Source organism: Nicotiana tomentosiformis, chromosome 4 (genome assembly GCF_000390325.3).
Source record: "Nicotiana tomentosiformis chromosome 4, ASM39032v3, whole genome shotgun sequence".
In the NCBI taxonomy this organism is placed as follows: domain Eukaryota; kingdom Viridiplantae; phylum Streptophyta; class Magnoliopsida; order Solanales; family Solanaceae; genus Nicotiana; species Nicotiana tomentosiformis.
In genome coordinates, this window is record NC_090815.1 from 65,926,804 (window position 1) to 65,954,562 (window position 27,759).

Here is a 27,759-nt window from a genome sequence, read left to right on the forward strand (position 1 = left end):
TTAAGTATGCTAAAGTGGAGCATCTTTAGTCTCACTAACACAATGTGTTCAAAAACTAACGGTGACGTTTCCTCTCCTTTTATTGGATAATGCAAATTATCACTTTAATTTCTCATTTTTAGATAATGTCTTCTAAAATTTTGACCTTGAAAATATCCTCTTCTGTGCAAGTTTTCAATGAGAAAATGACACTGTATAGCCGCTGTAAAAAAAATAGCCAAAAAATGTATAAAATTTGTATGTATAAAATTTTCGGCTATTATTTTTACAGCGGCTATACAATGTAATTTTCTCATTGAAAACTGGCACAGAAGGGGATATTTTTAAGGTCAAAATTTTAGAAGACATTTTCTAAAAATGAGGAATAAAAGTGATAATTTGCGTTATCCAATAAAAGGATAGGAAACGTTTTGCTTCAGAGCAAAAGATTTGTTTCATGAATCAGAGTTGGGTAACACCGTTAGTTTTTGAACATATTGTGTCAGTGAGACTAAAGGTGCTTCACTTTAGCATACTTACATATACTCAAGATTATATTTGAGGAATCAAAATATACCTTCAAAGATAAGGAACAATATTAGTCAAAAACTCTATTACAAACGGTCTAAAAAAGCATAAAGAAACCAAAGAAAAAAGAAGAAAAAACAAAGGAGATTGATCAGCACGTAGCATCAAACAGAGGGGACAATCCGTTTGACATGTCGCGAGTTGATTGGCCCCAACCATGTCAATTTCCTTGTACTCTTTCCCCTAGTTTTGGTTCCAGCGCAGCTCTTCCCTTTTTTAGATCTACATATTCATATTATTATTATACTTATAAAGGTTGAGTTGAAGAAGAGTCCCAATCACTTTCACATTCTACAAACAAAAATTCCGTAGTCAACTAATTGTATTGTATTATCGGTAAATAAAAATAGTGTTCAAGATCTCGTCTGCTTGTTTGCTTCTTGATGAGGAGATGGGGAAAGCTTCAGTAATAATCTACATCACAATTGCTGTGCTCCTCCTACTCCTCATCTCTCAATCTCCTTCCAACAAAGCTGGTAAGCGACATGGGCATCGCCGGCTCAAGGTTCGCTCCAACTTCACTTTTGACCAACATATTCACCACGAACATGAACGCATTCCTTTTGACCCTTTAGTGGCTAAAATAGAGCGACAACGTGAGGATAAGGAATGGGAGAAGCGGTACATTGACACCCACCATCCAGAATTACATGCTCCTGGTGAAGAATCGCAGCCTGAATGGGAAGACTTTATGGATGCTGAAGACTATCTGAATGATGAAGACAAGTTCAATGTCACTGATAGGCTTGTGTTGTTGTTCCCAAAGATTGATGTGGACCCATCTGATGGCTTCGTGAGTGAGCATGAGTTGACTGAGTGGAATCTTGAGCAGAGTAGGAAGGAAGTGTTGCATCGGACTGAGAGGGAGATGGAGGTTCATGACAAGAATCATGATGCTTTTGTCTCTTTTTCTGAGTATGAGCCGCCCAGTTGGGTTCGCAATTCAGGTCACTTTCTAAAAAGCTCTTCTTTTTAGTATCCTGCATTGCTTCTTATCAGTTTATTCATGTTACTGTTTGTTTAACTATAAAGTCCTTGCCTCGTATTTTGTCAAATCTTTACCTGTTTTTACAATAGGAAGGAACTCTAGTCTACTATTACAATAGGAAGGAGCTCTAGTCTACTATCTTAGGAGGTTATTAAAATTTGTATCGGTAACGGTCTCTCAATTGATTGTTTCCATCGCTGTTTATCTTAGACCTGGTGAAGCTGTTTCATAGGATATCAAAGTTAGATGTAAGGTCAGGGATGCGTGTGGCGTGGCCGCATGGGAGGGGTGGGGGGGGGGGCATTGGTCAAATGGTTTGAATAAAGGGCTCTGTGGATGCTAAGTATTTCACCTTCTTCAATTGATTTATGGCCTACATTTAAGGTCACAAGCACGTTATAGGTCAACTGCCTTGAAGCAGCTACCCCTACACCTGATGTGATCTATTAAATTTGTAGTAATAGCTTGCTGAATATGATAAATTGTACCATTCATGTTCCCCAAGTACTACTGCAGTTTACATTAATTGAAGAAACTTTCTAGAAATTGTTTTAGGCTTTTGCTTGGATCTTTCGATATGGTGAATGCTTGAATGCTTACCTTTTCATGTAGAGCGATTGGTATGTCATTCTCTGGGCATCGTCTGAAACTTTGTTCGTTGGTAATTGCACTTTTTGACACAAATCCTTGTTTGTTCAATCTTCATTTAACAAAGAACATAAGAACTTCAAGCCTTCTATTCCGCTCCTTTTACTTTATTTCCTTTGAGAAAGGCTTGAAAACACTAGTTTAAAAATAAGATTCTTATTCTGTATTGCAGAGGTTGTAGATTTTTGTTTTAATAAGCTTGATATTTCTTAACCCTTTCTTTGTTTTCTTCTTTGTGGCTGAATTAGATTCGCCTCACATTTTCTCAGTTATATTCTTTCTTTTGGACTCCCTTCTCAGCAAAGTCCTATATTTGCTTTAGAAAAAGGGTAGCCGGTGCACAAAGCATCCCGCATTCACGCAGGTTTTGGGGAATGACAACCTAAAGTCCTATATTTGCTTTATATCTCAGAAAGACAGAAAAGAGAATTCTTCATTAGCTAGTGGAAAAAGAGAAAGATGAGGATACTCATTGCTTGATTTGTTCGTTTTCTACACAGATTCAATGTCCTTTCAGTGGTTTCTGAATGACTCTTGAATATGTTATATGCTTGACTAATGTGGACATGCTATTCACTTTCTTCTTTTTTGTTTGGGTGCATTTTACATTAAGAGCACAAACAAGTTGCTTCTTATTTTGCTTCCCATGTCTTTCTACTTAAACTTGAATCATTTCAGTCCATTCATGGGTTCCATTGTTTCGTGCTGACTACGGTTAATAGGGTTTCATTACTTATAGAGAAGCTATTTTTTGGCCATTGATTTAGTAATTCACCGCAATCACAGTGTTTGAAGTGCATATCTGCTCCCTTTCTAGATATATTTCATCCTCCCCCTTACTCTTTGACAAATTTTATGTGGTTATGCTGCAACAGATAACAGTTCTTTTGGATATGATATGGGCTGGTGGAAAGAAGATCATTTTAATGCATCAGATGTAGATGGAGATGGACTTCTGAACATTACTGAATTCAATGAGTAAGTTTCTACTAGGCCAGGAAAACCTTTTAGCTTTTACTAACCTAAGCTCCTTTTCTTAATAGTTCTCTGAACTTCATTTGAGGATTTCATCTCATCCAATAACTTTTTGCTTTCTTGTGATCTCATAGCTTTCTACATCCCGCCGACACCAGAAACCCCAAACTACTCAACTGGCTATGCAAGGAGGAAATAAGGTTCAGCAAATTTGCTGCTTTAACATTTTTCTTAAATAAGAGCTTCGATCATTTTGCTGATTTTTTTTTTCTCGTGTACGATGGTCTATTTTAGCTGTTGTTAATGTGCCAATGCTATGTGTTGTACCTTCCATCAGTTGTTCTTTTCATTCGCTCTTTTGTTTGGTGTCATGATTTTTCGAGCTGGCTGGGAAAATTAAACAGAATGATATTTAGGAACTTTCAGAAGAATCCATATCAAGCTCAACAAGGCATTTTGTATGTTCATTTCAACTGATCCGACCATTTTGACATCGAATAATCTTTAGATTCCAAGCGACCTAATTAGCCCCCCCCCCCCCCCAAAAGATCAACTGCTCTTTCCTTCCTGTACGCTATTCTTTTTATCTCTGAAGTTCAAAGTCTTCTCTGCTCTAGTTTTTCACTTTTTTGGATAACTTGGACTTCTTTTCCCTGTACCTGGTGGTATCAAAACGTTGGTATGTAGGGATATCTTATCTGTCCCTCCAGGAAAATGGATATCCCAAAAAAAGATTTTAAGTTGAATTTGTTTTATTCATGCTCTTCTCAAGGACCCGTTTTCTGGGGAAAAGAGTTGCCTGTACGACATTTGCCTTGATGACTCTCCATAAGTGTCGGAAGAAAGCCATACTGACCCCTTCTGTACCAGAAGGTAGGAGTTGGTCATATTATACCTACCTAATTAGCCAAACCCTGAGATCAACAGATCCTTCCTTCCTGATCCAGAGCAATAAAAGAGGCACTCAAATTCTTCTCGGAGATTAGTTTCTGGCTCTCTGCCTTGATCCAGTATTTTGAGAACAAACTTTCTTGCTGAAAATTTCCTGTCATGCGCAAGAGGTTTGCCTTGTTATCTCCCTCTTTAACTGCATCCCTACTGTTGCTGTGTTTTTTGTTTCCTTACAATCACTTCTTACTTTGACTTTTCCTCCAACATATCCAATTGCCCTCCTTGCTATGGCATCAGTCTTTTATGTTAATGTCATCTCTGCTAAACCTTGTTGTGTGCCATTTTTTCAGCTTCTTTTAGCAACTTAAATGTCCTCTTCGGATGTTTGAAAATTGGATCTCATTACCTGTGATAATTATTTAATCTGCTCTGTGTTATTTCTTTGTTTATTCTCTTTTTGCAACCAGATTTTGTCAGATCCGGAAAAGAAAATGGCAGCCCTTGCTCTAAGCTCTTGCTATGCACGAGGTCCAGGGAAGGATTGGACCATGTCGTAAACGGCCTTACATTGCATTTCTGCAAGTGGTTGTTTCCGCCGCTTGAACTCGTAATCTTTTGGTCACACAGTGGTAACACTACAGTCGCTCTTCGTCAAATCTGAGTGGAACTTTGATTCTTCTCCTCGTTCCACAATTAAGCATAATTAGTATGGTTTAGATGCTAACGTGAGCAAAAAACCTTGTGCCTCAATCAGGATAACCTCCAGATGTCTTTATATTTAAACCTATCATACAGTTCACATCACATGATCTAAAGGGAAACTACATTGCGAGATGCTTGATAGCTACCATGTTTTTTTTTTTTTAAACATTAAGAGCTTCTTCCATCTTTCCTTCAACTTTTTCTTTCTCTTTTTGTTATCTCTCCCTTTCTTTTCCTTCTTTCTTTCCTTCTTCCAAAGCAGGGCGTCAAAGGGCAATAGAATCAGGTCATAAAATTATATAGGCAAAATGGCCTTTGGGCCACATAAACTTGCACCTAATTACCAACCCGGTAAACAAACTTACAACTTTCCCATTTGAACACATCAACTTAACTATTTGCACATTAATAAACACCTTTGACATTGACCATGCTTATGTGACAGTGATGTAATTGATATGGCAATAACGCGTGCCAATCACACAGAATAGGCGCGTGAACATAATATTTTATAAAACAAAAAACTTAAACCAAAAATAGAAATTAATAATAGAAAGGAAAAGAACAAAAAAAAAACCCTTCATCTCCCTCACGCCTCCCTTTTTTTCTTTCTCCACCTCACCCCCTCCCCTCTTTCCATCCTAGCACTATGGATGGCAATGGTGCGGGTGCAGAGCAGGGGCGGGACGGGTTTATTCTTATGCTGATGCGGGGCGGGGCGGGTTAAAACAATTTTTAAAATTTTTAAAGCGGGGCGGGGCGGGTTGCGGGTTTAATGCAGGGCAACTTTGAATTTTATCTTTTTTGAAACAAAGCAATCATTTCAACTACAATTTCACATTCTTCTTCACTAGCACGAATACTATTTTGATTTATAATTAACCAATTTGCATAAGTCTCACCAAAATGATATTACATAAGTCAAAATTTCGTATTAGTAATGGGAAATAATAGTAACCCATTTATTTTGGTAGATCAACGTAATACTCTCTCAGTTTTATGTTTATGTGATTCTAATAAACTCTCCATTTTATAAAATAATAAAATGTCAAACTAGTTTGTTTTAGAAAAAAAATTAAAGAAAAAAAGAAAAAAAATTAAGTAGGGCGGGGCGGGTTGAAAACTGAAAAAATAACTATGCGGGGCGGGTTGAAATTTTTGTGGGTTTTGCCGCACCCGCCCCGCCCCTCCCCATTGCCATCCCTACCTAGCACCCTAACCACTTTCTCTCCTGATGCATTTTCCCCCTCCCCTTTTATATCCCTACATTTCAAACGCTACCTCCTTTCTTCCCACACCCGTCTCCCTTAACTTCTCACTTCTTATACAAGATCTATCCTTTTCAGTGAAATGTTTACAATAATGGTGGAAGTAATTAATGTATATTGGGGTTGATTTTTTTGTAAAAGAGATATTTTTGGCGGTTAGAGCATTTTATAATTGAAATCAAAACACTAGATCAAAGTTGGCAAAGAAATTTTCCAGTTTTGCTTGCGCCATGGAAAATTGTTTGACATTAAAATTTTATTAGTTTAGGGTTTAATTAATATTTATGGCTGGAGCTTTTGGTGGTGGTAGACGAAGCTAGTGGTTCTGGACCTTCAAGTCGTGCAATGGTTCACCATGAAATGCTTTCGATAGTGATGGAGAAGAAGAGAAAGATAAAGAATGTAAAATTTTGATAAATGAATTTTTTTTGGAAAATGGAGTGACTAGTTACACATGTCAAACAATAAAAGGCTTACCATGTGATGTGTCATTCTCGTCAACACAGTTGAGGATCATGCTCTGGTGGAGGTGTTTAAAATATGTGTTTTGATCAAATTGTGGTGTTCAAATGGAAAGTTATAAGTTTGTTTACCGGGTTGAAAAATGGGTACAAGTTTAGGTGGCCACGAGACCATTTTGCCAATCATATAAACTTATCTACATGCTAGAAATGACTTTGAGCTTTTAAAGTGGTTTGAGAACCTAAGCATGTATCATCGAAGTGGATTCGCCAATATTTTTAAGCAAAGAAAAAAGCGGATGCGAAAGGAAGATAAAGCATTTGGAAGTTTATGCACAACTCTGAAGTTATGTTGCTCGGATCCTTCAAAATCCCTGCCCCATCGACATAATTTGGTATGTGATATACTTTCAAGGTTTTGCACCTCTCAAGCACAAAGAAGAGAGAAAAACAAAAGCACCCTGCTAAAGTTTTTCACAAAACTAGCGAAAGAGTTCTTCAAACTTACGCTAGAAGAATGTAAGATGAAAAGATACCTCACCCACACGTTCTTTAATGCCGCAAGATTGCAAGAAGCGTTGAATAAAGGAAGAACAATGAAATAAAAAGTAAATCACATTTTTGAAGCAAGAGCGTAGAAAAACTAATCACCAATGTTTATTGTGAGAAAGCACGAGAGATATATTATTAATAATATGTCAAGTGTTTTACAATAAGCCTATTTATAACTATATACAACACATATTCTGGAAGTGTCAAGGGCAAGAACGGAGTGGGTATTTTGGTGGATAGGGAGCTCAGAGAGTCAGTGGTAGAGGTTAGGCGGGTGAATGACAGATTGATGACGCTTAAGTTAGTAGTTGGAGGGACCTCTTTGAATGCCATTAGCGCTTACGCGCCGCAAGCGGGCTTGGACGAGGAGGTTAAAAGGCGCTTCTGGGATGCGCTGGATGAGGTGGTGCGGGGTGTTCCGCCTACGGAGAAGTTATTCATAGGAAGGGATTTCAATGGTCATATATGTTTGTCTGCTGGTGGCTTTGGCGAGGTGCACAGTGGCTTCGGCCTTGGGGATAGGAACGGAGGTGGTACTTCACTGTTGGATTTCGCTAGAACTTTTGAGTTAGTGATCGTGAACTCTATTTTTCCGAAGAGGGAGGAGCATTTGGTTACTTTCCGGAGTATGGTGGTTAAGGCTCAGATTGACTATCTCCTCCTCAGGAGGTATGATAGGGGGTTGTGCGAGGATTGTAAGGTGATCCCGAGTGAGAACCTCGCGACACAACATAGGCTCCTGGTGATGGACGTCGGTATCTTGATAAAGAGGAAGAAGAGGTTTGTTCGGGGTCAACCTAGGATCAGGTGGAGAGTTTTGACTAAGGATAATGCGGGGGAGTTGGAGGGGCGGCTGACGGCTATGGGAGCCTGGAAGAGTGGTGGGGACGCTAGCGTTATGTGGACGGCGACGGCGTACTGTATAAAGGAGGTGGCGAGAGAGGTGTTAGGGGGTCTCGAAGGGTTACTCTGGCGGGCACCGAGGCGACTGGTGGTGGAATGACGTGGTCCAAGGTAAAGTGGAAGCAAAGAAAGCGACTTACCTTAAGTTTGTAAAGAGCACCGACGAGTAGCAGAGAAGAGCGAACAGAGAAAGATATAAGGAAGCTAGGAAGGAGGCGAAAGTAGCGGTCATGGAGGCTAAGACTGCTGCGTTCGGTCGGTTGTATGAGGAACTAGGGCTAAGTTGCTCGGACACGGGTGCGGGCGTCCGACACGGGTGCGGATCTAGAGGTCAGATCCTTCGAGATGTAAATTGTAAGATTCGGGGACACGGATTCTAGTACGGATACGAGTGCGGGGATCCGGCTAAAAATAATTCAAAAAAATAAAAATATAAAGTTATCTGAGAAATTTTGTGGAATACTTACGTATAGCTTGTAAAGTGTTGATTTTTTTATTCTCAAGTTCTAGATTAGTAAAGGATTGATTTCCTAGATAAGATATGCTATTTTCTTCAAATTTTTTCTAGTTTTGGTTCTGATTTCGGGAATCAAATTGTATCTCGTCTCGAATTTTTCCGTCCGTTCTGGTCAAAGTACCCCAAATCGTTTGACCATATCCGGTACGGATCCCATACCCACACCCACACTATTGTCGTGTTGACACGGGTGCAGTACCTAAACTGCCATGTCGGAGCAACTTAGAACTAGGGTGCAAAGGTGGGGACAAGAAGTTATTTCGGCTGGCCAAAGCGAGAGAGAGGAAGGCTCGCGACCTGGATCAAGTGAGGTGCATCAAAGACGAGGAAGGTCGAGTATTGATGGAAGAGGCCCAGATTAAGCGAAGATGGCAGTCGTACTTTCATAAACTTCTGAATGAAGAGGGGGGGCGAAAACATCGTGCTAGGTTAATTGGGGCACTCCGAGAGTCACCGAGACTTTAGGTACTGTAGGCGTATTACGGTTGAGGAGGTCGTGGGAGCGATGCGTAAGATGAGTCGGGGCAAAGCGACTGGACCAAGCGAGATTCCAGTAGAATTTTGGAGGTATATGGGTAGTGCAGGCTTGGAGTGGCTGGACGAAGAGGATGCCAGATGAGTGGCGGTGGATTACGATGGTTCTGCTGTATAAGAACAAAGGTGATATTCAGAATTGTAACAACTATAAGGGTATCAAGTTACTAGGTAAGGAGGGCGGTGTCTATATCGGAAAACCAGTTCGGGTTCATGCCAGGTCGTTTTACTACGGAAGCTATCCACCTTATCAGGAGGTTGGTGGAACAGTACAGGGATAGGAAAAGGGATTTGCATATGGTGTTTTTGACCTAGAGAAGGCGTATGACAAGGTCCCTAGGGACGTCTTTTGGAGATGCCTGGAGATGAAAGGTGTACCGGTAGCTTATATTAGGGCGATAAAGGATAAGTACGATGGAGCTATGACTCGGGTTAGGAATGTGGGAGGTGACACAGAGCTTTTTCCGGTGGTTATGGGGGTACACCAAGGATCTGCGCTAAGCCCGTTTTTATTTGCCCTGGTGATAGATGCACTGACACACCATATTCAAGAGGAGGTGCTATGGTGTATGTTGTTCGTTGATGACATAGTTCTGATTGATGATACACAAGGCGGCGTTAATGGGAGACTGGAGGTATGGAGGCAGGCCCTGGAGTCTAAAGGTTTCAAGTTGAGTAGGACTAGGACGGAGTATTTGGATTTTGGAGTGTAAGTGTCACGACCCAATTCCTCCTATAGGCCGTGATGGCGCCCAACGTTACCGCTAGGCAAGCCAACAGTAAACTAACCATGTGATTGTTTCTTTTAACATTTTAGAAATAGCTGATTTTTATTTAGTGCATAAATAGGAAATAAAAGTTTAAATAAAATGAGAGATAAATAATTTTAAGAGCAAATGAGATGAGTAAATATCCAAAAATCATCATGTGTCTACTAGCATGATCTCTAAGACCAGGTGTTACAAGCGTATGAGCTATTAGTAGAATATACAAAAATACTACACTACTGTCTGAAGTGAAATAGACAGAAAGTAAAAACAAAAGGAAGACTTTGAGTGCTGCAGAACGGGCTCGGAAGGCAGATCACCGCTAAGTCTCGAAGAAATCAAGGATGCGGGCCGGACTGATAGCCAGATGCACCTGGCTCAGATCCTGCACGATTAGTGCAGAAGTGTAGCGTGCGTACATAAACAACATATACCAAATAAGTATCTAGTCTAACATCGAAGAAGTAGTGACGAGGGGTCGACTTCGACACTTACTATAGGCTAACAATAAATACCGAAATTATAATTAAGCATGAATTATAGAAATATAGCTCAAAACTCAATAACAAGAAATAAATAAACAATTCTTTCACTAATAGTAAATCCCAAATTAATTTCCATCATTTAACAAATTTATCTCTCAAGCCAATGAAACAATATCAATTACAATTGAGCTCCAAGAATTATTACGCACGAATTATGCCGAGGTCGTACGACACGATCCAACATACAAATATATAAACTGTGCACTGCCGAGGGTCGAACGTCACGAACCATATATGTATCTATTCTATTACCGAGGCGTTCGGCCCGCTCCACAAGAAGAGAAAATACTTTATAAACAACCGATTCAAAGATTATTAAGAGGATAATATTCAAAGAAAACACAAATTCTCATTAACGGTCAAGTAACCCGTCCAAAACTCAAGTAAATGAAATTCGACCTTTTACAATTCCTTTATCAAGTTCCAATATGGTTTAGTACTTAAATTACAAGTAGGGTGCAAACATCGCAAGTATAACATGATTTGGGGTCCTAAACTACCCGGACATAAGCATGATTAGTAGCTACGTACGGACTCTCGTCACCTCGTGCGTACGTAGCTCCCCACAATTAGAAGCACATATTAATTCAATTCACCTATGGGGTTAATTCCCTCTTACAAGGTTAGAAAAGAGACTTACCTCGTCTCAAAGCTTACTTTCCGGTCCACAATTGTGCTTTAAACCCTCAACTTGGTGCCAAACGACTCGAAACTAGTCAAATGTTATATAAAATAATCAATACATCTTCAAAAGTTCATATCCTAACTATTAAAGTGATTTCCCAACCCTAATTGAAGAAATTCCTAAAATTCACCCCCGGGCCCACGTGCCCGAATTCCGGAAATCTTTGAAGAAAGTTGTTACCCATAACCTCATGAACTCAAATATATAATTTTCACTAAATTCCATAACCATTTTCGTGGTTAAATCCCATTTTTATCAAAAACCTAGGTTTTCATCTAAACCCATGATTTTCACAAATTTACATGTTAAAATCTACCCATAATCTATGTATTAAACTCACATTAGGTAGAAATTACTTATCTTCAATAGCTAGGTTGAAATCCCCCTTTTTGAAGCTCCAAAATCGCCCAAGTGTGCAATAAATGCATTCAAAATAGCCTAAGTCCCGTTTTAAAAGAACCACACTGCCTCCAACGATTTCGCACCTGCGGTCGCTAGGCCGCATCTGCAGACCAATGTCCGCTTCTGTGGAGGTGCCTGAGGCTGGCTGGTTTTGCTTCTGCGGGCGGGAGATCGCTTCTACGGTCCCGCTTCTGCGGCGAACTTGTCGCACCTGCGACTCCTTTCGCTTCTGCGACCCCCCTCTTCGCACCTGCGCATCCGCAGGTGCAGTCACCTTGTCGCTTCTGCGAACACTGGGCAGCCTGGGATGCGCCGCTTCTGCGAGCTCGCACCTACGGCTAGCCCTCCGCAGGTGCGGTTACACCAGAAACCTGGTGCTTCAGCTCTTCTTCCAAGTCCAAACTTGGTCTGTGCCTAGTTCGATTGACACCTGAGGCCCCCGGGGCCTCGCCCAGACATACCAACAAGTTTGAAATCATAAAACGAACTCGCTCGAACCCTCGGAACACGTAAAACAACATCAAAACTAAGAATCACACCCTAAACTAATTCGAATCAACTTATGAACTTCAAGTTCTTCCAACTTACTCCGAATGCGCCGAAACATACTTAGACTACTCAGAACGACATCAAATTTTGCGTGCAAGTCTTAAATCACCATACGGAACTATTCCCGGTCTCGGAATTACAATTGGACCTCGATAGCGCCAAATCCTAATTCAAACCAAATTTAAAGAACTTTAAAACCTTCAAAGAGTCAACTTTCACTATTAGGCGCCGAAACGCTCCCGGGTCGTCCAAAACCCGATCCGAACGTACGCCCAAGTCCGAAATAATCATACGAACCTATTGGAAACGTCAAATCCCGATTCCGATGTCGTTTACTCAAAATGTTGACCGAAGTCAAACTTAGCCTTTTAAAGCCAAACCATGGAACCAAGTGTTCCGATTTCAACCTGAACACTTCCCAATCACGAACTAACCATCCCCGCAAGTCATAAAATAGTAAAAGCACATATGTGGAGTCTTATTTGGGGGAACGAGGTTCTAGAAAGTAAAATGACCGGTCGGATCGTTATAGTAAGTTAAGCGACGTGACGGGGGAAGCGGACGTGGAAGTGAGGCTCGACTCACAAGTCATCCCCAAGAGAGAAAGTTTCAAGTTCCTAGGGTCAATTATCCAGGGAGATGGGGAGATCGACGGGGATGTTACGCACCGTATTGGGGTGGGGTGGATGAAATGGAGGTTAGCGTCTGGAGTCCTGTGTGACAAGAATGTGCCGCCGAAAATTAAAGGTAAGTTCTATAGAGCGGTGGTTAGACCGGCCACGTTGTATGGGGCTGAGTGTTGGCCAGTCAAGAATTCACACATCCAGAAGATGAAAGTAGCAGAAATGAGAATGATGAGATGAATGTGCGGGCACACTAGGCTGGACAAGATTAGGAATGAAGATATTCGGGAGAGGGTGGGCGTGGCTCCGGTGGATGACAAGATGCGGGAAGCGCGACTTAGATGGTTCGGGCATGTGCGGAGGAGAAACCTAGATGCCCCGGTTAGGAGGTGTGAGCGGTTGGCTTTGGCAGGTATGAGAAGAGGTAGAGGGCGGCCTAAGAAGTATTGGGGCGAGGTGATAAGGCAGGACATGGCGCGGCTACAGATTTCCGAGGACATGGCTCTTGATAGGAAGGTGTAGAGGTCGAGCATTAGGGTTGTAGGTTAAGGGGTAGTCGAACGTTTTTTCTCTTTGTACCGGCTAGTCTGATAGTGTTTTGTCTAGGACTGCTAACGGTTTATGTTGTGTTTCACACTTTTGCATAATATTTGTGTTATTGCTTTCCCATTTATTTGTTGTCTCTCACGTTGCTAATATTATTTTTCTGGTTTCTGTTGTTGTTACGGATCTATTGTCTCTGAGCCGAGGGTCTCCCAGAAACAGCCTCTCTCGGGGTAGGAGTAAGATCTGCGTACACTCTACCCTCCCCAAACCCCACTTGTGAGATTCTACTCATATTTCATGTGGGACTAGGGTTATTTACATAACTATCTAACACTTCCCCTAAAGCCGGTGCATACGAATCATATGTACCGAGCTTATTACATATGTAACTAATACGATGACCAGTGAAGGACTTGGTGAAAATATCTGCAAGTCGATCATTCGACTTCACAAACTTTGTAACAATATCTCTTGAGTGTATCTTTTCTCAGACGAAGTGACAGTCAATCTTAATGTGTTTAGTTCTCTCATGGAACACCGAATTTGATGCAATATGAAAGACAACTTGATTATCACACACAATTTTCATCTTGCTGATCTCACGGAATTTTAAATCCTTGAACAAATGTTTGATCCATACTAGTTCACAGGTTGCCACAACCATTGCTCGATATTCTGCTTCTGCACTAGATCGAGCAACCTCATTCTGTTTCTTGCTCTTCCAAGACATCAAATTACCTCCTACTAAAACACAATATCCAGACGTAGAACGTCTATTAGAAGGTGATCCTGCCAAGTTAGCATCTGAGTATCCAACAATTTGCTCATGGCCTCGATCTTCAAATAATAATTCTTTGCGTGGAGCTGATTTTATATACCGAAGAATGCGGACAACTGCATCCCAATGACTATCACAGGGATAATCCATAAACTGAATCACCACACTCACAAGAAAGGAAATGTCAGGTCTAGTCATTGTGAGGTAATTTAAATTACCAATCAACCGCCTATATCTTGCAGGATCGCTAAGCGGCTCCCCCTGTCTTGGTAGAAGCTTAGAATTCGGATCCATAGGAGTGTCAACGGGTCTACAGCCTGTCATTCATGTCTCCTCAAGAATGTGCAAGGCATACTTCCGTTGCGAGATCACAATACCTGAGCTAGACTAAGCAATCTCAATACCCAGAAAATACTTCAATTTGCCCAGATCCTTAGTCTTAAAGTGCTGAAAGAGATGTTGCTTCACTTTAGTAATACCATCCTGATCATTACCGGTAATAACAATATCATCAACATAAACCACTAGATAAATACAGAGATTTGAAGCAGAATGTCGATAAAATACAGAGTGATCAACTTCATTACGAGTCATGCCAAACTCCAGAATAACTGTGTTGAACTTACCAAACCAGGCTCGAGAAGACTGCTTTAGACCATAGAGGGACCGTCGCAACCGACATACAAGGCCACTAGACTCCCCCTAAACAACAAAAACAGGTGGTTGTTCTTTATAAACCTCATCCTCAAGGTCACCGTGAAGAAAAACATTCTTAATGTCCAACTGATAGAGAGGCCAATGGCGAACAACAACCATGGATAGAAAAAGGCGGACTGATGCTATCTTAGCCACAGGAGAGAAAGTATCACAGTAATCGAGCCCAAATATCTGAGTATACCCTTTGGCAACAAGACGAGTCTTAAGTCGATCGACCTGGCCATCTGGACCAACTTTGACTACATACACCCAACAATAGATTTACCTGAAGGAAGAGAAACAAGCTCCCAAGTACCACTCGTATGTAAAACAGACATCTCGTCAATCATAGTCTGTCGCCATCCTGGATGAGACAGTGCTTCACGTGTAAACTTAGGGATGAAAACAGATGACAAAGATGATATAAATGCATAATGGGGTGATGACAGGCGATGATAACTTAACCCGACATAATGGGAATTAGGATTAAGTGTGGACCATATACCTTTTCGAAGTGCAATCAGTGGACTAGGAGGAGACAAGTCCGCAGTAGGAGCAAGTTCAGGTGCAGGACGTGAATCAACTGGGCCTAATGCTGGGCGCAGACGACGATGATAAGTTAGGAGTGATGGAGCTGTAGAAGGTTGAACGGGACTAGGTGATGGAACTGGAACTGGAGCTGGAGCTGAAACTGGAGCTGTAGGTGGTGGAGCTGGAGTTATGGAGGAAGATGAATGGGAGATAGTGACTGAATCCCCAAAAGATGGAACTGATAGCACCTCAGTAATATTTAAGTGATCGCTTGGACCTGTGAAGTATGATTGAGTTTCAAAGAAGGTAACATCAGCAAACATAATGTACCGCTGGAGGTCATGTGAATAGCATCGATATCCCTTTTGCGTTCTCGCGTAACCTAGAAATACACACTTAAGAGCACGAGGAGCTAACTTATCCTTTCCTGGAGTAAGGTTATGAACAAAACACGTGCTCCCAAAGACACGGGGTGGAAGAGAGAACAAAAGTGAATGGAGAAACCAGACAGAGAATGGAACTTGATCTTGGGTAGCTGAGGACGGCATACGATTAATAAGATAACAAGATGTGAGAACTGCATCCCCCCAAAACGCAACGTAAGATGAGATTGTATAAGTAGGGTACGAGCAGTTTCAATGAGATGTCTGTTCTTTCTTTCAGCTACCCCATTTTGTTGAGATGCGTATGGACAAGATGTTTGATGAATGATGCCATGAGAGTTCTTAAACTGTTGAAATAGGGAAGATAAATACTCTAGGGCATTATCACTACGTAATGTGCGGACAGAAACCCCAAATTGATTTTAAATTTCAACGTGGAAGGTCGGGAAAATAGAAAACAACTCAGATCGATTTTTCATCAAAAATATCCAAGTGCACCTGGAATAATCATCAATGAAACTGACAAAGTAGCGGAATCCCAAGGTAGAACTGACTCGACTAGGACCCCGAACATCTGAATGGACTAAAGTGAAAGGTGACTCTGCTCGATTATCAGGACACCGAGGTAAACGAGAGCGAGTATGCTTACCGAGCTGACATAACTCACACTCTAGAGTGGACAAGTGAGATAAATCAGGTACCATTTTCTGAAGTTTTGACAAACTGGGATGTCCCAACCGTTTATGAAATAAATTTGGTGAATCAGTAACAAGACAAGTTGAAGGAAGACAAGATGTGAGTCCATGTGATTTTGCAAGGATAAGGTAATAAAGTCCATTTGATTCACGTCCGGTACCAATGATCCGTCCCGTAACCTCATAGAAAATCCTGTTTAGGAAGCTAGCGCCCGCTCTCACTCCAATATACGTGTAGGGGGAAGCACCAATGATAGTGAACCTTTATTGTTTCCTTTTCTCTTCGAACCGATTAGAAGGAAGGCAGTAACTCCGTTCCTGTATAAAAACAAGGTCATCAAGAAATAAAATAGAGCCTTTAAGTGATTTGACTAAGCGACTAACGGCTATGAGATTAAAAGGACTACCGGGAACATAAAGAACTGAATCTAAAGGTAAGGAAGGAAGTGGACTTGTTTGACCTATTCATGTTGTCACAGTTTGAGACCCATTGGCCATTGTGACTATTGGAAGAGATTGAGAACATGATATAGTAGTGAAAAGAGATTTATTAGCAGAAATGTGATCAAATGCACCTGAATCAGTGACCCAAGACTCGGAGGTTGAAGATTGAGAGACACAAGTCACGCTACTCCTGTTTGAACAACGGAAGCTATCTCTGAAGTTGTCTGTTTACATGCTTTGTACTGAAGGAACTCAATATAATCCGGTAAAGAAACCATCTGGATTGGATTCAATGCATTGGATCAAAGGCTTTTGATACGAATGACATTATAATGTTCACGTCGGAAAAAGCATAATTTTTTCTGAAAATTACTGTTTACGCCGGAAAAATATAAAAGTGGTTGGAATTTGATTTAAATTTAATGGTTAGGCTCGGAATTGCGAGTCGAACAGACTGTCCTGAAGAAGTTTTTCCAAAAACTGGCCGGAAACAGCCTCACCCGCCGGCGCGTGGACGTCGGAACTTCACTGGAGAAATACTTCCGGCGGTGCGTGAGGGCGCGTGGGTACTTTTCTGCCGGAGATTTCTTTTGAGAGTTGGTCGCCGGAGGCTGATCTACTTCGTGGTGGTGTTGGTTTTTGCACAACACTGACGAATACTATTGTTCCTGCAGACAGACCTGTTTTTGCCGGAAAAAGGGTTTCCGGTTGACTGAGTTCTTTTCTCGGAGTCGCTGGAATTTATGTACAACGATAAAGTTCTCACAGATGCTCTAATACCATGTGAGAAAGTACGGGAGAAAATATATTATTAATAATCTGTTAAGCGTTTTATAATAGCCCTATTTATAACTATATACTCCCTCCGTTTCAAATTAGATGAGGTACTTTCCTTTTTAGTCTGTTCCAAAACAAATGACACATTTCTAAATTTGGAAATAATTCAACTTTAAACTCTTCATTTTATCTATTTTACCCTTACTGAGAAGCTTTTATAACTACACAAATGTCATGGCTGCACAAAACTTTTATCCCTTAAGCTTTTAAGACCACAAGTTTCGAAAGTCTTCTTTTCTTTTCTTAAATTTCGTGCTGAGTCAAACTAGCTCATCTAAATTGAAACGAAGGGAGTACAAAACATATTCTACTCCTATTCATTTGGGAGTAGGGTTATTTACATAACTATCTAACAATTATTTTCAGCATATTGAGCTCTTTAAATAGACCTTACAATGAGTAAAATTGATAAGGTTAAGGAAAACTAATCTTATTTAAACTAGAATAAAAATAAGGCTAAGAAAAACCTATGCTAACTAATATAGGAAAAAGAATTCTAGTAGGAATGGAATACCAACTAACAATCCTAGTTTGACTAGAAATATAAATATAATCCTACCGAAACGAGAATTAAGAAATCCTAATCTTTTAGGAAAAGAAATCCTAATTTTGAATGGATTCTTGGACTTATTTAATTTCTTGAGATTCTTGGGCCTCAATTGGACTAAGGCTAACTAGTGTAAGTATTTTAAATTCGTGGCCTAATTCTCCAAATCCATTGGCATCTTCGTGAGCCCAATAATCCTCCATTGTTGTAGGAAACATGGCCTCCACTTGTGCTTCTCTAGCATCAGGATTTGAGCTTGTATATTCATTAATATGGCTATGGATTTAGTCAACTTATCCTGGGTACTTTGACTACATCTATGACAAAAAAATATAGATTAAATGGGTATTTTATTTGGTTTTGGTTTAAGTCATATGTTTATAGTTATATAAAGTATGATAACATTTTGCTATTAGACGAAATATCTCATGAAAAAGATATTTGGTGTTTGTAATGAATTAAATTTTATTAGTTTTTGTTCAATAACTTTAATTAATTGAAATATATACTTATACATGTTGTATATTCATTTGTTTGTTGTATCTCAGCACCCGTAGATGTACTCGGATCTGTGCCCCCGAAACCTAAAATTTATGTGATCAAGAATTCAACTTCTAGATCCGCACCTGTATTCTGTATCTGGTACCCGCACCCGAATCCGGGCGACATAGCTCTGAAGCACCAAAATAAAAAAGAATTGTAAACAATGACTTTAGCAGCTCCAGCTTTTAGAAATAGCAATCGGATGTCAATTTAAACTTAAATATTCTAACATGCTCCAGAGGCAAGCTCATGGCCTTTCTTAAGAACTTGTATTGTATAAGATGCAAGTATAGTTTTGTATAGGATAAATGTTACAGTTGTATATGTGCATTAAAATGTAGGTTTGGTACATTATTGGAGATTCTACTAATCTTTGGTTTATTAATGAACCTTAACGGATAATTTTCTGTAGCTAAGCTGCCTTTCGTAGGTGAACATTGTTTATAATCATTTCATTTCTTTTTTTGGCTCTCATATAATTTCAGGGAGAGAGATAGTGACAAAGATGGTAAGGTTAACTTCAAAGAGTTCTTTCATGGGCTGTTTGACTTAGTGAGAAACTATGATGAGGAGAGTCATGATTCTTCTCATCATTCTGAGGATTCACAAGAGTCTCCGGCTAGAAAGTTGTTTGCTGAGCTTGATAAAGATGGAGATGGGTAAGAAACTAGACATCTCTTTCAATAATTGTCTCGAGTAAATCCATCAACAATCCTGAAATTTGATGTTATGCAGATATTTGTCAGACGCTGAATTGCTACCTATAATTGGAAAGCTTCATCCATCAGAGCGTTATTATGCCAAACAACAAGCAGATTACATCATACAGCAGGTATTTTCACTCGATCCAAATGCCTATTCCAATAGAATGCTGAATTTGGTCATTACTGCTTGCTGTTACCAATAAGCACTTGCATGTCTGCCTTATATAAGCCTATAACCAAACTGCTGCTATTGATTTACTTTTTGCCTGCTGAGGAGCTACAGCTAGAATTTTGAAGGATAAAATTGCCTTCTTGTAATGCTGTGCAAAATATATCCGAAGTACACTTATGTAGTTATGTGTTCCATCCAGTCCTTTCTGCATCTCTAAAAGTTACCTGATAATCTTTTCTTTATGACTATTATTGAATAATGTCTGTCTGTTTTTTCTCAAAATTTATTGTCATAAAAAAAGTTTGCGCCTAATCCGGTATTCAGGTGCTATTTGCTTTTACTTTTTATGCTGTTTGCAAATTGTTGTGAACGGCATAACTTCCAAGTCATCCAGGATTAGTAGGTGAAGTTAACAATTCAAACAATTCCGTCTATTCTGGGATGTAACAATGCTTCTAAAGCTTAGGTTTTAGTTGGATTGTACTAGGGGTGGCAAATGGGTTGTTTGGGCTGGTTAAGATGGGTAGACTCATTAAATGGGTCATTGCCCAACCCTGCCCAATGTTCACTTAGGCTAAGATAGACTGGGTCAAGATGTGCTAAACAATGGGTTGTAATCCAACCGGCCCAAATTGACCCAAATCTTTGCATATTCTCAACTTTATCTTATGTTTTGGAATAAATGTCAACTCATGCCAAATGATTTCTTTCATCAATTTGGATTTAGAATCTTATTTGATAGTTCATCTTATAATACTAACAAAGATCAGAATAATAAAAAAGTAGTAAAATTACAACTTCCCGCCCTCTCACCACTCCAACCCCCACCCTACCGCTGAACCTCCATCCCACCCCTAAATAGAAATATTATTTAGAGTACTTTCTTTTAATGTTGTAGATAGAGTATTTTCGTTTTTATTTCAATAAAATAAAAAAAAATTATGATGTAGAAAAAGTATTTTTTTTTATTTTAATAAAATAAGTACTATATAAATTCCTTATCAAAAATGATGTAGAAAAAATATTTTCTTTTTCATAAAATGTGTACTTTCTTTTCATGTCGTAGAAAAAATATTTTCTTTTGTTTCAACAAAAAGAGTACTTTCTTTTCATGATATAGAAAAATTATTTTCTTTTTCACAAAATTATATTTTATTTTCCTGTTGTAAAAAAGTATTTTCTTTTAATGTTGTAGATATAGTAGTTTTTTTTAATTTTTCATTTCAACAAAATGAATATTTTCTTTTTATGATGTAGAAAAAGTATTTTCTTTCATTTCAATAAAATAAGTATTTTCTTTTCATGATGTAGAAAAAATATTTTCTTTTCACAAAATGAGTACTTTCTTTTCATGTTGTAGAAAAAGTATTTTCTTTTTCAAAAATGATACTGTCTTTTTATGATTTAGAAAAAGTATTTTCTTTCATTTCAATAAAATAAGTACTTTTTTTCGTGATGTAGAAAAAATATTTTCTTTTCACAAAATGAGTACTTTCTTTTATTTTATTTCGATACCTAAAAAATAGCTCAGTACCCGTATTTTATTTTATTGATATAAATTTTATTTGTTATTTTTTCAGTTGTGATAATGTGTTTCTTCTTTATTTTCAAATGTTTTTCATGTTTGATGATTATTTTGTCAACAACAGTTAGTTAAATAAATCATTCGACATCGTGAAAAGAAAGTACTCATTTTGTTGAAACGAAAGAAAATACTTTTTCTACATCATGAAAAGAAAATACTCTAAATAATATTTTATATATTTAGGGTGGGGGTCGGGGGTAGGGGTGGGGTTGGGTGGGTGAGAGTAGGGGTGAGGTGTGGATGGAGGTGGGGTAGGGGAGGTGGGTGGTGGGTGGAGTGGGGTTGTGGGGGTTGGTGGAGATGGGGAAGGTTGAAAAAGAGTTTTGGAAAATATTTTTCCTTTTCTTGATAGGGAAAACATTTTCCTCCAATTGGGGAAAAACGAATTCATAAAGAAAATATTTTTCAAACATTTAAACCAACAAAACATGGGAAAATTAGAAAATATTTTTCAGAACATGGGTCAAGGTAGAACTCTAAGATTAAGCATTTCCGTAGGTCAAGGTTGGGCATCATCATGGGTCCATTTGGGCTGATGATTTTTGATCGGTTAACTTAGGCTAGCCCATTTTCAAAATCCTTCTAGCCCAAACCCATTAAAACTTGGTCGGGTTGGGCGGGTCAAATGAGTTTGGGTTAATTTTGCCACCCCTAGATTGTACACTCTGTGGCCAATTTTCTCAATTTCAGTATACATTAATGAATCTCGTGGAAAGTACTGGTCTCTTGTTATTGGTGAACATTACAATGTAATGGTGTGTCTCTTCTTTTTTCTTATATGCACGTTTAAAGAAGATTGCAAGGAGAAACTCTTATTCTTATTGGTTAAAATGAAGAATGTGAAATATATTAAGGAAATTTCACTTTACAAGTTCCCCAGTTTTGTTCTTTTTGTGTACTAGTTAACCAAAAAACCTTGATATGATTGAATCTTAATGTCACATGTAAAACCGAAATGTTCTAAAACAATATCGAATCAGAATGCACATTATTCTTCTTTGCTGATTGTGTAGTAACTGAGTGGGAAATAGTGGTGTTAAATAATTCTGCTATGTTTTCTCTCAGGCTGATGCAGATAAAGATGGAAGGCTTACTCTAAAAGAGATGATTGATAGCCCATACGTGTTCTATAGTGCAATATTTAACGAGGATGACGAAGACTATGAATACCATGATGAGTTTCGTTAGTTCAGGGCTAGGTAAGGATGGCCTTTCTACTTTCTAACCCTTAAGTTGTTAGGCAACACCCACTTTTAGTTATTTAAATTATGCCTTCAACAAGCCCTCTCACGTGCGGGCTTGAATTTTTTTCATGAGTCGAGCACATAGAAATTTCTTTTTGATGATAGATGGTGGTGAGACCGCTATCTGTTTTGTGATACCATATTGAAGTGTGTGATCACCTCATCTAAAAGCTTAAAGTGTTAAGAGTAAGCCTACTTTTATATATTTAAATTATGTCTTCAACACTTTGAATCTGCATTTTTCATTTGTGCTGCAATGACTGTTCTTTTCCATTGTCATAGATCTATAGATTCTACTGATATATTTAACTTCTTGTCTTGCATTTACGAATGGAACTGCTGAAGCAATCTGACGGTCTAATTGTCAATTAGTTCTTCTAAATCATTTGAAATTTTTTATTTGATGTGTTTTGCTAGGATGAATATTTTACATAACCAGTGAAGTTGGGTATGCTGACTTGATTTAGATTCTTTTTCCTTTTGGTACACTGGGGTCACTAAGGGCAAACTGAAAGTTGTAGAAATGTTGGGAGTGCAATTCTCAGTTTTTCTCGACTCTTGGGGTGTATCACCAAGTGACTGAAATATGACCAGTGTCTTTGAAAGGGAAAACTAAAGACTGTAAAATAAAGTACAGTAGTTGCATTATCTGTTTTTGTCCAGGATTTTGCCTTTTCAGTATATCAATCAACAGCCACAATGTGCAATTTCATTCCGACATACAGTTTCATCTGTTTACACTGACATCAATATTTCCTTTAACCCAATTGAGGGAGTGGTAATTCTGGATCATATGACTTGGACATCTCGAGAAACTTGTTGCTTTTTCTTTCTGCTTATTTACGTGCAAATATTTGCATTACTTTCTTAGTGGACTTTCTTTTTGGGTTTGCAGGATGGCTCATGCTCTCAAGTTACTCGTGTATGATACTTTTTAGTTTGGAAATTTTTATGCGAGTCTCACCAAAAGATACATGTGGTGAGACATCAAAATTTTATTTATCAGATAGTTTTCTTTGTAATCGCCTTGATCAACCATTTTCGACAATATAATGCTAGTTCAGGATCTTCCATTATTTTGTAGAGGAATTCTAGTGGGACAAACTTTACATGCACAACATTTGTTTTAGCCATCCAATTTCTGTATTTTCAGTCTCCGAATTGTTTTTAATTCTAAACATAATTATTTTTAATCCTACCTTCGAAGTTGCGTGCCATCTTGTTGTTCAGTCTGGCACGTTCCTGTCATTTTCAACTGACCCAAGTGATATGGCGTGTTGATACGAGTAAATTTACTATTCAGGTAACGGATATTTGTTCTTGATACGAGTAAGCTTACTGTTAAAGAAACGGATTTTTGTTTTTGATTGGAAGTTAAGTTTCCAATAAATTTATTGTCAAGAAAATAAACTCAACAATTTTTTCAGGCTTCACAAAAAATGAACAAGAGAATCAACTAGGTCTTGTTTCAAGTAGTTATTATTTTAAGCTGGGGCTTGTAATTGGATAACCTTTGAACAGGCATGGTACTCTCAAGTGTTAAATAGGTATTACTTGTACGTACAAAAAATTGTGAAATAGATAACTTAGATTGTAGTAATTGCACCTAAGTGTGGTCTAGTGGTCTATAAAAGAAAATATGAGATTTTAGATTTAAATTTCAGCGAAAGTAAAAAACATTAGATGATTTCTTTCCATCGAGCATTGTGTAGTTATTCGGTTGTGGTGGTACAACAAGTGTCCGGTGAAATAGTCGAGGAGTTGACAAGCTAAATCGGATGCTATCATCATTAAAAAAAAAAAGAAGAAAGAGAGATTAACTGAAGTTAACCATACCGCTTAGTTGTTATCATTAGCCTACAATAATAATTAGTAGCGGGTACTTGGTGAAATCGTAGAGGTGCGCGCAAATTGGTTAGAACACAATCGTATTGAAAAGAAAGATTATAATTGAAGTTCACCTTACCGCTTAGTTGTTATCATTAGACTCCATTAATAACTGTCATTTCATATTGGTGCTTCCTTGAGTTCAAGCACTAGAGTTATTGGATGTGGAAAAAATTAGCACTAACGCACACTGTCTAGTGGATAATCCTTAAAAAAAAACTCTGTTTAATTAAAGCTCAGTGTGAAACCATGTCTATTCAGATAATCTGAATGTTCCTCTTTTCTTATTGGTTATTTCATTTCACAACGAACTGATGTGTTTATAATTGAGGGACATTTTGAGCAGTTTCAACACAATCCACCTGTGTTTTTAATTACAGCTATCGTATCCTCCATCATTGGACGATAATAGTGTGCAAGGAAAAGCCAAAAACATATTCAATTAGAGACTCAGCTCTATATCAAAAATGAGTTTAAGTTCTACGCACAAAGGAAATTTATATATATACCCAGTTTTGGATTATCATTGAAGTTATATTCGCATAACGTATTGCACAAAACTTTACAAGTTTATCCGTTTTAGGATCAGTTTCAGACTTAGCGAGTTTGAAGTTGGAAAAATTCAGACCTGAAATTGCAAATTTTAGATGCACTTAAAGACTGTTTTAGTCTTAAGTGCAACTACTTTTTCCATTCACTTAAGACTTTTTTAGTGTGAAATGCAAAAAATGCATTTAAGATGCACTTAAGACTTAATTGGTCTGCAGTGCAGCTAATTTTTGCATGCACTTAACACTTTAGTCTGAAGTGCAAATTGACCAGAAACAGAAATTTATTTTTCGAATTTCAACAATTCAACACACGATTCAACACCCAAATCTACTCAAAAATGAGCTCAAAACTAAAATATAACTTTCAAATATCATAAAGAACCAACTCCAATTATCAATTTGTCAAAACAACAACAAATCTAAAAAACACAATTTACAACTAAGAGGAAGAAGAAAAGACACCCAGCAGTAGCAAAGAGAGGAGCGCTACATTATCTCACTACTGTAAAACACTATAAACCACCTTCAAACCTAGTCGCAAACACCATGTAAATCCACCGTCACCTTCATTTTCACAACAATTAAGAATAAAGGTCTGAAGTTAAACTTCTTTTAAAAATCGTGTACAAGTTAAATGGGGGCGACCAAATAGCGTGTCCCATGAAATTTTTATTACGCATAGATCGTGTAAAATATTAACACAATCAGGTCATTTATTAGGCAATTACAAGTAAATTTCAAATAATTACTACTCCCTCCGTTTCAATTTAGATGGGGTACTTTGACTCGGTACGAAATTTAAGAAAAAAAAAGACTTTTGAAACTTGTGATCTTAAAAGCTTAAGGGGTAAAAGATTTATGTGGCCATGACATTTATGTGGTTATAAAAACTTCTCATTAAGGGTAAAATGGATTATATAAAGAGTTTAAAATTGAATTATTTCCAATTATAGAAATGTATCATTCTTTTTGAAATGAACTAATAAGAAAAGTATATCACCTAAATTGAAACAAATGGAGTAATTGATAGTTAGGTGAAACTTATAACTAACATACTATCACATGTTTAATTCATTACTAGCATAAAAGAATTGTTACATCATCGGCGTATTATAACCAAAATCCATGAAAATTATAGCTCTTTGTTATATAGCAATATTGTGAACTGAAACAAGGTTGAAATGGCCATCTTATTTGCACTGGACCAGTCCCCTGCTCAACCAGAGAAAATATCTACTTACACAATTGAGGTTGAAAACATAAAAATCAGTGTACTGATGATGCCTAGGCATTTAAACATATTAAACAAAACAGTAGATGTGAAAGATAATGAAGAATAACACTAAACTAAGAAGATTCAGATGCCTAAAGCAATATAATAAAAAACAAGGTACTCCTACTATTTATCACTAACAGTACATTATGATGTTTTAAAACATGAGATTTTCTAACTAAATCCTCATGCTACAACAACAACAACGACACGACGATCCAGTGGAATCCCGCAAGTAGGGTATGAGGAGGATAGTGTGTACGCAGACCTTACTCCTACTCCGGAGGAGTAGAGAGGCTGTTTCCGATAGACCCTCGGCTCACGACGATGGTAAAGGACAGTGGAGCTCTAACATAAATAGAAGTCAGAAAGATAACACCAACAACGTGATAACCAGACAACAAAAAGAAAATCACTAACAATAAGCAGTAACAATGGCATAGTACTATAGACATAATGGAAGTAATAAGGACACAACAAGAGTCACTAGCATCCTATGACAAAACACTATCAAACTAGCCTCCTACAACCTAACCTGCAACCCTAATGAAGTAAGATGGACACAACAGGAGCTACTAGCGGCGTAAGACAGGACACTATCAGACTAGCCTCCTACCTCCTAACCTACAACCGTAATGCTCGACCTCCACAGCTTTCTATCAAGAGCCATGTTCTCGGGAATCTTAAGTCGCACCATATACTACCTGATCACCTCTCCCCAATATTTCTTAAGCCGCTCATGGTACAAAACTAGCTTTCAGATATTCCATCAACAACACCTATTCCACCAGTTATACAAATATCATCTATTCTATCATCCTCTGTCCTTCAAAACTTGTGGCATTAGACGGTTCCTTTCTCCAAATGTACACTGTTGCTCATAATTCCAGCGAGGTAATAAAATTACCAGAAAATCATCCAAATATCAACACAGACCATTATGATCTTTGAACAACGGCAGGGTATTAAAAAGACAATCTCATATCCTAGGTTTCATCTATCAATATTAAAGTACAATCAGGATCACAGTTTACTCAACCGGCAGATGCAGGGGAAGATATATTACTAAGCCTAATGTAAACAAGCAACTTTGGTTTAACAGTAAGTATAAAAAATTAGTATCAGCATAGCAATAAGAATGACAATAGATACAAGCTCTTACCAATACAAGCTCTTACCAATATCAAATCTAAACATCCAAGCACAATTCATCAATTAGAAGAAATAACAGAACTTCTAATGTATTCATTACAAAAACTTTGTAAGTATCAAATATATGAGGCAACCACACCAGGTGAAAAAAAATACCACACATACACTCATAAATCATTTCCGCTTATATGCCTGACATCATCCTCACTATTTTCATCTTCATCAGTGTCAGAGGGAGGTGAAGGGTCAAGCCTAGCAGCATCAATGGCCCACTTAATCACCTTCTCAACTTCATCGTCATCCTCTTCATTCTCCGAAGAATAAGCGGGAAGGGAGCTTTTGAGAGCTGCAAATCTGGGAAACAAGTTAACATCGGAAGCTGTAGAGGTTGAACGTGGTTGTTGGGGAATAGGGTTTTTGGTTTTGGATTTGAGGGCACGGAAACGTTGATCGAGATCTGGATCGATGAATTGGGTGGAAGAAGAACCACGAGCCATATGGGAATTGAGGCTGAGCTTGAGGAACACATCATCCTCTGCCGCGCGCAGCAGCTCTTCAACCTCGTCGTCTTCCGTCTTCTTCTTCCTCCTGTTGTTGTCGATACCTCTGCTCAT

The 27,759-nt window shown here is 38.5% G+C and overlaps 2 protein-coding genes across 2 annotated transcripts; one reads left to right on the plus strand and one right to left on the minus strand.

Annotated features, from left to right (window-relative positions):
• The first annotated feature begins 790 nt into the window (after positions 1–790).
• LOC104106710 (uncharacterized) lies at positions 791–23,499 on the plus strand. The gene is made up of 7 exons (XM_070199832.1): positions 791–1,514; positions 3,079–3,181; positions 3,313–3,378; positions 19,063–19,236; positions 19,313–19,409; positions 22,104–22,237; positions 23,178–23,499. The coding sequence occupies exons 1-6, from the start codon at positions 959–961 to the stop codon at positions 22,224–22,226; spliced, it is 1,119 nt and encodes a 372-aa protein (XP_070055933.1). The 5' UTR covers positions 791–958; the 3' UTR covers positions 22,227–22,237; positions 23,178–23,499.
• Positions 23,500–27,312: 3,813 nt separating this feature from the next.
• Positions 27,313–27,759, minus strand: LOC104097637 (uncharacterized). Its single transcript, XM_009604236.2, has one exon. The coding sequence runs from the start codon at positions 27,757–27,759 to the stop codon at positions 27,313–27,315; it is 447 nt and encodes a 148-aa protein (XP_009602531.2).

What these genes read in the sequence shown, in the direction of transcription:
- LOC104097637 (XM_009604236.2), bottom strand. Translation starts at nt 27,759, where the DNA reads ATGAGCAGAGGTATCGACAACAACAGGAGGAAGAAGAAGACGGAAGAC.
- LOC104106710 (XM_070199832.1), top strand. Translation starts at nt 959, where the DNA reads ATGGGGAAAGCTTCAGTAATAATCTACATCACAATTGCTGTGCTCCTC. An exon ending in CAGTTGGGTTCGCAATTCAG is followed by an intron (nt 1,515 to 3,078) that starts GTCACTTTCTAA and finishes ATGCTGCAACAG; the next exon opens with ATAACAGTTCTTTTGGATAT. An exon ending in CTTGATAAAGATGGAGATGG is followed by an intron (nt 19,237 to 19,312) that starts GTAAGAAACTAG and finishes GATGTTATGCAG; the next exon opens with ATATTTGTCAGACGCTGAAT.